The sequence below is a fragment of the Pygocentrus nattereri genome, chromosome 10 (genome assembly GCF_015220715.1).
Source record: "Pygocentrus nattereri isolate fPygNat1 chromosome 10, fPygNat1.pri, whole genome shotgun sequence".
In the NCBI taxonomy this organism is placed as follows: domain Eukaryota; kingdom Metazoa; phylum Chordata; class Actinopteri; order Characiformes; family Serrasalmidae; genus Pygocentrus; species Pygocentrus nattereri.
In genome coordinates, this window is record NC_051220.1 from 11879348 (window position 1) to 11888076 (window position 8729).

General features: G+C 46.2%; 1 protein-coding gene across 1 annotated transcript; it reads right to left on the reverse strand.

Annotated features, from left to right (window-relative positions):
- Positions 1-595: 595 nt before the first annotated feature.
- On the reverse strand, positions 596-7203 carry LOC119264145. Its single transcript, XM_037541841.1, has 2 exons — positions 6890-7203; positions 596-2092 (listed from the first exon to the last, which is right to left on the reverse strand). Exons 1-2 carry the CDS (start codon positions 7030-7032, stop codon positions 736-738), a joined length of 1500 nt encoding a protein of 499 aa, XP_037397738.1. The 5' UTR covers positions 7033-7203; the 3' UTR covers positions 596-735.
- Positions 7204-8729: the final 1526 nt, after the last annotated feature.

The window sequence follows — 8729 nt, forward strand, 5'->3', positions numbered from 1 at the left end:
AGCCTTCATTCTCATAGCTGGTGCACAATCACCTCTCTTTGCTTTTAAAAGAGTTCGAGCACTACTTCCCAACCAAAAAGGACCCACGAACTGGCAAGGGATGGATCCGTGACCCATTTATCAACAAACCAGGTGAATCCAGCACGTCTGTGCAAGAAGAAGATCAACTGCTGGAGAACGCAAACGACGGCGGCTTTAAAAGTACTTTCGAAACAACAACTCTGCCGATGTTCTGGATTAAAGTCATGGCAGAATACCCGGAGATCGCCACCACAGCAATGAAAAACCTGTTGCCATTTCCGACAACCTATCTGTGTGAAGCGGGGTTTTCTGCAGTGACAGCAACCAAAACAAGACAACGGAGTAGACTGGACATAAGCAACACACTTCGGGTGTCATTGTCTCCAATTACCCCCAGATGGGACCATCTCGTTGCAGCGAAACAAGCTCAGGGCTCCCATTGATTTAGCGTTATGGTTAGTTAAAATTTTCATGCACTTTATTTAGAACTTTTTTATAACGTTTATTATTATATTATTTATTATTAGATTAATAATAATAATCGCAGTACACTTGTGAAGCATTGACCGTCCGCAGTGATAAAAAGGTTAGGGACCACTGGTCTAAAGTATAATAAGCTGTAGTTCTTTTAATACTTGCAAACTTGTACACATTTTTACCTCTTGACATTTAGTAAAGACTGCAAAGTCTGGACTTGACTAACAGGTGACTAGACTAATCTTCACCTTTAAAACAGCCCAATAAACACTGACAACAACCAGTCTTTTTCTTCCTTGTTTCACCCTGACCACTTTCATCAGTGTAGAATTCAGACTTCATAATTGATTGGTCAGTCTGAACACTTTCCTCACTGCAAAGTTCAGCTTTCATAACTGGTTGGTCAGCCTGAAGACTTTCCTCACTGTGGAGTTCAGCCTTCATAACTGGTTGGACAGCCTGAACACTTTCCTCACTGTGAAGTTCAGCCTTCATAACTTGTTGGTCAGTCTGAACACTTTCCTCACTGCGAAGATCAGCCTTCATAACTGGTTGGTCAGTCTGAACACTTTCCTCACTACGGAGATCAGCTTTCATAACTGACTGGTCAGTCCGAACACTGTCATCACTGCGGAGATCAGCTTTCATAACTGATTGGTCAGTCTGAACACTGTCATCACTGCGGAGATCAGCTTTCATAACTGACTGGTCAGTCCGAACAATGTCATCAATGCGGAGTTCAGTCTTCATAACTGATTGGTCAGTCTGAACTCTGTCATCACTGCAGAGTTCTGTCTTCATAACTAATTGGTCAGTCTGAACACTTTCCTCACTGCGGAGATCAGCCTTCATAACTGATTGGTCAGTCTGAACACTTTCCTCACTACGGAGATCAGCTTTCATAACTGATTGGTCAGTCCGAATAATGTCATCAATGCGGAGTTCAGTCTTCATAACTGATTGGTCTGTCCGAACAATGTCATCAATGCGGAGTACAGTCTTCATAACTGATTGGTCAGTCTGAACACTTTCCTCACTACGGAGATCAGCTTTCATAACTGACTGGTCAGTCCGAACACTGTCATCACTGCGGAGATCAGCTTTCATAACTGATTGGTCAGTCCGAACAATGTCATCAATGCGGAGTTCAGTCTTCATAACTGATTGGTCAGTCTGAACACTGTCATCACTGCAGAATTCCACAGTCATAATTGACTGACAATAATTAGATATTTTTCCCCTCACAAAAGCATCTTTATCAGAATATGTTAAAACCTTCTGTTTACCTGCCCCTCTGGTGAACGGGCCCTTTTCATAATACATCTGGTTAAACAGACGCTGATCGCATGAAACTCCTGGCTGAAAAATGCCGAGCCCATAGTAGTTTTGAAATAAATTGTAATCGTAAGGCACAGAGAACATTATCGCCAGTTCACCAACACAGTCTTTTCCATTTCTGAGGATTTGGTAAGTCAAGACTCCAACAGAACCTCGAGCTGAGTGTGGGGTTTTAGAAAAGCAGCAAACTTCTGATTCCAGTTTTTCGATCTTAGGCTGTGGAGGACGGTGGCAGTATCCACTGCTGGTGTGATGCCTAAAACACAGAAAGAGAAATTAAAAAAAAAAAGTGCTAGATAAAAGATTGCGTCAATTAAGGCTGAATTTCAGCCAAGTCACAAGTCGAAGATGAGTCGCTAGTGAGTTAAGGGTGAGTCAGTTAAAGGTGCGTCTTAGATGAGTACTTAGTGAGTTAAGGGTGAATCAGTAAAGGGTAAGTCTAAGATGTGTCATGAGTCAGTTAAGGCAGAGTCTGAACTGAGTTCTGAGCCAGTGAAGAGTGAGTCTGGATTGAGTCAAAATTCAGTTAAGGGTGAGCCTGAGTTGCCCATCCATCCATCCATTATCTTCCGCTTCTCCGGGGTTCGGGTCGCGGGGGCAGCATCCTAAGCAATGAAGCCCAGACCTCCCTTTCCCCAGCCACTTCCACCAGCTCTCCAAGGGGGATTCCGAGGTGATATAGTCGCGCCAGCGTGTCCTGGGTCTTCCCCGGGGTCTCCTCCCAGGTGGACTCGCCTGTGACACCTCCCGAGGGAGGCGTCCAGGAGGCATCCTAACCAGATGCCCAAACCACCTCAGCTGGCTCCTCTCGACGTGAAGAAGCAGCGGCTCTACTCCGAGTCCCTCCCGGATGACTGAACTTCTCACCCTATCTCTAAGGGAGAGTCCAGACACCCTGCGGAGGAAACTCATTTCGGCCGCTTGTATTCGCAATCTTATTCTTTCGGTCATTACCCAAAGCTCATGACCGTAGGTGAGGGTGGGAACGTAGATCGACCGGTAAATCGAGAGCCTTGCCTTATGGCTCAGCTCTTTCTTTACCACAACAGACCGGTAAAGAGCCCGCATCACTGCTGACCCAGCACCAATCCGCCTGTCAATCTCCCGCTCCCTTGTACCATCACTCGTGAACAAGACCCCGAGATACTTGAACTCCTCCACTTGAGGCAAGAGCCTATCCCCGACCCAGAGAGGGCTCTCCACCCTTTTCCGCCTGAGAACCATGGTCTCGGATTTAGAGGTACTGATTCTCATCCCAGCCGCTTCACACTCGGCTGCAAACCGATCCAGCGAAAGCTGAAGTTCGCGGCCTGATGTCCCCAATAGGACCACATCATCTGCAAACAGCAGCGATGTGACCCTGAGGTCACCAAACCGGACACCCTCCATCCCTTGACTGCGCCTAGAAATTCTATCCATAAAAATTATGAATAGAATCGGTGACAAAGGGCAGCCCTGGCGGAGTCCAACTCTCACTGGGAACGAGTCTGACTTACTGCCGGGTATGCGAACCAAACTCCAGCTTTGTTTGTACAGGGCCTGAATGGCTCGTAGCAAAGAGCCATGTACCCCGTACTCCCGAAGCACCTCCCACAGAATACCCCGGGGAACACAGTCGAATGCCTTCTCCAGATCCACAAAGCACATGTGGACTGGTTGGGCAAACTCCCATGAACCCTCCAGAATCCTGGAGAGGGTGAAGAGTTGGTCCAGTGTTCCACGACCAGGGCGGAACCCGCACTGTTCCTCCTGGATCCGAGGTTCGACTATAAGCCGGACTCTCTTCTCCAGTACCCCTGCATAGACCTTGCCAGGGAGGCTGAGGAGTGTGATTCCCCTGTAGTTGGAACACACCCTCCGGTCCCCTTTTTTAAAAAGAGGCACCACCACCCCAGTCTGCCAATCCAGTGGCACCGCCCCCGATGTCCACGCAATGTTGAAAAGGCGTGTCAGCCAAGACAGCCCCACAACATCCAGAGCCTTGAGGAACTCAGGGCGGATCTCATCCACCCCTGGAGCCTTGCCACCAAGGAGCTTCTTAACTACCTTAGCGACTTCGGCCTCAGTAATGGACAAGCCTATTCCCATGTCCCCAGACTCAGCCTCCTCACTGGAGAACGTGTCGGTGGGATTGAGAAGGTCCTCAAAGTATTCCTTCCACCGCCCAATGACGTCTTCAGTTGAAGTCAGCAGCACACCATCTCCACTATATACAGTGCTAGTGGCACACTGCTTTCCCCTTCTGAGTCGCCTGACGGTTTGCCAGAATCTTTTCGGAGCCGACTTAAAGTCACTTTCCAAGGCCTCACCAAACTCCTCCCATACACGGGTTTTTGCCTTGGCGACAACTGAAGCCGCACATCGCTTGGCCTGTCGATACCTGCCAGCTGCCTCTGGTGTCCCACAGGCCAACCATGTCCGGTAGGACTCCTTCTTCAGCTTGACGGCATCTCTCACCTGGGGTGTCCACCACCAAGTTCGAGGATTACCGCCCCGACAGGCACCAACTACCTTACGGCCACAGCTACAGTCAGCCGCTTCAGCAATGGAGGAACGGAACATGGCCCATTCTGAGTCAATGTCCCCCACCTCCCCCGATATCTGGTCAAAGTTCTGACGGAGGTGTGAGTTGAAGATCAATCTGACAGGTTCTTCTGCTAGACGTTCCCAGCAAACCCTCACTATACGTTTGGGCTTGCCTGGTCTGACCGGCATCTTCCCCCACCACCTGATCCAACTCACCACCAGGTGGTGATCAGTTGACAGCTCAGCTCCTCTCTTTACCCGAGTGTCCAAAACACATGGCCGCAAGTCCGATGACACGACTACAAAGTCAATCATTGAACTGCGGCCTAGGGTGTCCTGGTGCCATGTGCACTTATGGACATCCTTGTGTTCAAACATGGTGTTCGTGATGGACAAACTGTGGTTTGCGCAGAAGTCCAAAACTGAACACCACTCGGGTTCAGATCAGAGAGGCCATTCCTCCCAATCACACCCCTCCAGGTCTCACTGTCATTGCCCACGTGAGCGTTGAAGTCCCCCAGTAGGACAATAGAGTCTCCAGGAGGAGCACTTTCAAGCACCTTTGCCAAGGACTCTAAGAAGGCTGGGTACTCTGAACTGCTGTTCGGTGCATAAGCACAGACAACAGTCAGGACCCGTTCCCCAACCCGAAGGCGTAGAGAAGCTACCCTCTCGTCCACCGGAGAAAACCCCAACATACAGGCACCGAGTCGAGGGGCTATGAGAAAGCCCACACCTGCCCGCCGCCTCTCACCATGGGCAACTCCAGAAAAGAATAATGTCCAGCCCCTCTCAAGGAGATTGGACCCAGAGCCCAAGCTGTGTGTTGAGGTGAGCCCGACTATATCTAGCCGGTATCTCTCAACCTCGTGCACCAACTCAGGCTCCTTCCCCGCCAGTGAGGTAACGTTCCAAGTTCCAAAAGCCAGTTTCAGCAACCGAGGATCAGAACGCCAAGGCCCACGCCTTCGGACACTGCCCGATCCACAACGCACCGAACCCCTACTACTGCCCCTCCCATTGGTGGTGGGTCGATGGGAGGGGGGACTCATGTAACTCCTTCGGGCTGGGCCCGGCCGGGCACCATGAGTAAATGCCCGGCCACCAGACGCTCGCTGGCGAGCCCCTCCCCCAGGCCTGGCTCCAGGGTGGGGCCCCGGTAACCCTGTTCCGGGCAGGGTAAACAAGTCCAGTTTTTGTGTCTTCATAGGGGTTATTATGGATCACACTTTGTCTGACCTGTCACCTAGGACCAGTTTGCCATGGGAGACCCTACCAGGAGCTTTTGCTCCAGACAACATAGCTCCTAAGATCATTCAAGCACGCAAACCCCTCCACCACGATAAGGTGGTGATCCAAGGAGAGGAGCCTGAGTTGCATCCTGAGTTATTTAAGATTGAATCAGTTAAAGGCAATTCTGAGTTGAGTCACGAGTCAGTTAAAAGTGAGTCTGGGTCAGGTCAGTAGTCAGTTAAAGGAAAGTCAGAGTTGAGTTACGAGTCAGTTAAAGATGATTCCACTGTAACAAAAATATACACCAACAACCTGCCTTGTTCCACTTTATCCATTGTGGGGTGTTGATGTGTTTGTTGCTCAGTGGTCTGGTGGACCCACCACATTACTGTTTTTGTTAAATCAGTTCAGCCATAAAAATTAACATAAAACACCAGATGATTTAAAATATCATGAGTGTGGCGTTCTCCTTTAGCAGCTGTAGCCAGTCAGCAGCCTGTCCTTGTTGTCCACTCTGTGTAAGTCTAAGTTGAGTTACAAGTCAGTTAAGGGTGAGTCAGTTAAAGGCAAGTCTTGTCCACCCTCACACACACACACACTCATACAAACACACACATATGCAAACACATACACATACAGACACAGTGACAGTAACAGCAGGCCAAGTAGGAGGAGAACAGAATGAAGGACACAGCACCTCCACTTTAATTCCCTGAATAGAGTGAAGTCACTGAAAATGTGTTATTTTATATGTTCTTCACAGAAAATGAGCAAAATTGAAAATGAGCAGAATAATTTTTTCTTTTGGTAAACCCCAACTCCACACAAGGGCTAAATAAGGCATGCTAATGCTCCCCTCTGATAATTATTGATCTTCACCCATAGCACAATCACTATGCCAACGTGTATGTGGCTTCATGCCACTGATGGCCATGTACCGATATGAGACACAGAACGTTTTTTTCACAGAACAGTTAGTTCCACAGGATCTTCACTGACTGGAGCCTCGCTGGACTTCCCCAGGGAGCTCCACTCATCCTTGTCCATGTAATAACTCTCTCAGTCCTCTCTGGAATCCACCTGGCACTAAGGTAGTATCACTATACATTGTTTATTACACTGTTTTTCATGTTAGACCAATCAGCACAAGTTCTCCGCCACTGTTCCCCATCAAGTTAGCTGTCTGATGATGAATAGCTTTAAAAGGATGGTGAGCTTATAGAATGGAACACCCTTAAGCTCATGAGTAACACAGACCATCAGAATGTGCTTGTTATAAAATTCATATTCTTACCTTGGATTTGCTAGGATGTATTTTTCACAGTAATTGGAGATCACAATGGTGACATTTCTCACTGAGTCCATATTTTGAGATATTTCCTCAAAACTGGTGCCAGCCAGGGACATGCCAGGCAACATGGATGCTGCAACTGCCATTGTCTACTGGGAAGAGAAGAACTAGCTAGAGAAGAAAAACAAACAAAAATCACAACATCTTATGAGGGAACATTTTTCTTATATCTTATTTGTTGTGTTTCCATATTCTGCATTTTTTTCTTGAATGTTTTTTCAAAGGTCTTCTAGCATTCCCTTCCTTTTATAACATGACTGTGCACCAGTGCACAAAGCAAGGTCCATAAACACATGGATGAAGGCGTGGAAGAACTTGACTGGCCTGCACAGAGTCTAACCTCAACCCAACAGACCACCTTTGGGATGAATTAGAGTGGAGATTGTGAGCCATGCCTTCTTGTCCAACATCAGTATCTGACCTCATAAATGTGCTTCTGGAAGAATGGTCAAAAATGTCTATAAACACACTCGTAAAAATTGTGGAAAACCTTCCCAAAAGAGTTGAAGCTGTTATAGCTGCAAAGGGTGGGCCGACATCATATGAAACCCTATGTATTAAGAAGGGGATGGCACTCAATTTCATGTGTGTGTGAAGGCAGACGAGCGAATACTTTTGGCAATATAGTGTACATTGTGCTTGATGAGAGAACAAATATTGTCTGCAGGGTTTAAATCTGGACTCTGACCAACCAGAATTATCAGTAAACACCAATATATTTTGGGCTTGCACACATGAAAAAAAACACATTTAGCTTAAAGATCTTATCACGCCTAAAACAACATGATTACTTATAAAGACATGTTTTTGCAAGCTTTAATAAATCTCCAAAATGGAGATTCATACCTCCAAAAATCCAAAAACATACCTCACTTTTAATGTAAGTCTATGCAATCCCATTGCAAGTAATTTTGGGCTGTTTCTTTTCATTCATTCATCATTAGATTAACATACAATGTAATGAACAACAGCCACTTTACAATTATGTAAATAACTGAAAAATGCTAAAAAGGAGATACAAGGTGTTCAGACAGCAGGGATGTGTGACTTTTCTGTAAGGACCTGAGCTGTGCTTCGTTTACATTTTTTACACAATTAAGGTTTAATCTTACTGACTGTGTTTTAAAATATCTATCTGTCCAAATGATTATATTTTGGTTACAGTTAAACCTGAAAAGTTCAGTCCTAGAATTTGGTTTTACATTTTTATTTATGTCCATTTAAAATCTCAGAATTTCAGCTCACAGCTACTTATATAATAATCAATATATTAAGACATAAAGAACATTTGCCATTTGATAGCCGCTCTCAACTTCCACAGCTTCCTGTACATTACAGATAGAGTAAATCACCACAAATACAGGCAGCTCACAGAGTTAGGGGGGGGGGGGCAAATCGCTGCCCTGCATGTGTTTGGTACTTTCCCTGGTCTAGCATGGTTTTGGTTTTTCTTTTAGCACACATGCTCTGCAATGTGATTCAGCAAACATAATTCTTGTAAACCGAGAGGTCTTATGTTTGATTTTTTTTTTATATGAAGAGAAATTAGTCACTAATAACAAAAAAAGTGAAAGAAAAAAAAAAAAACTGCTCAGATCTGTGGAAGTGAGTGCTTCACAGGGGTCAGTGCTTTGTAGAGATTAATGTTTGCGGCAGAAAAATGCTTTCTACAGAGTAAATAAGGTCAATTAGGAGGTGGTTTATGTATATTCTGTCTTTACAGTGAGGTCCAAAAGTCAGAGACCACCCTCCTTTATTTAATGTACAGTTATTACGGCAAATG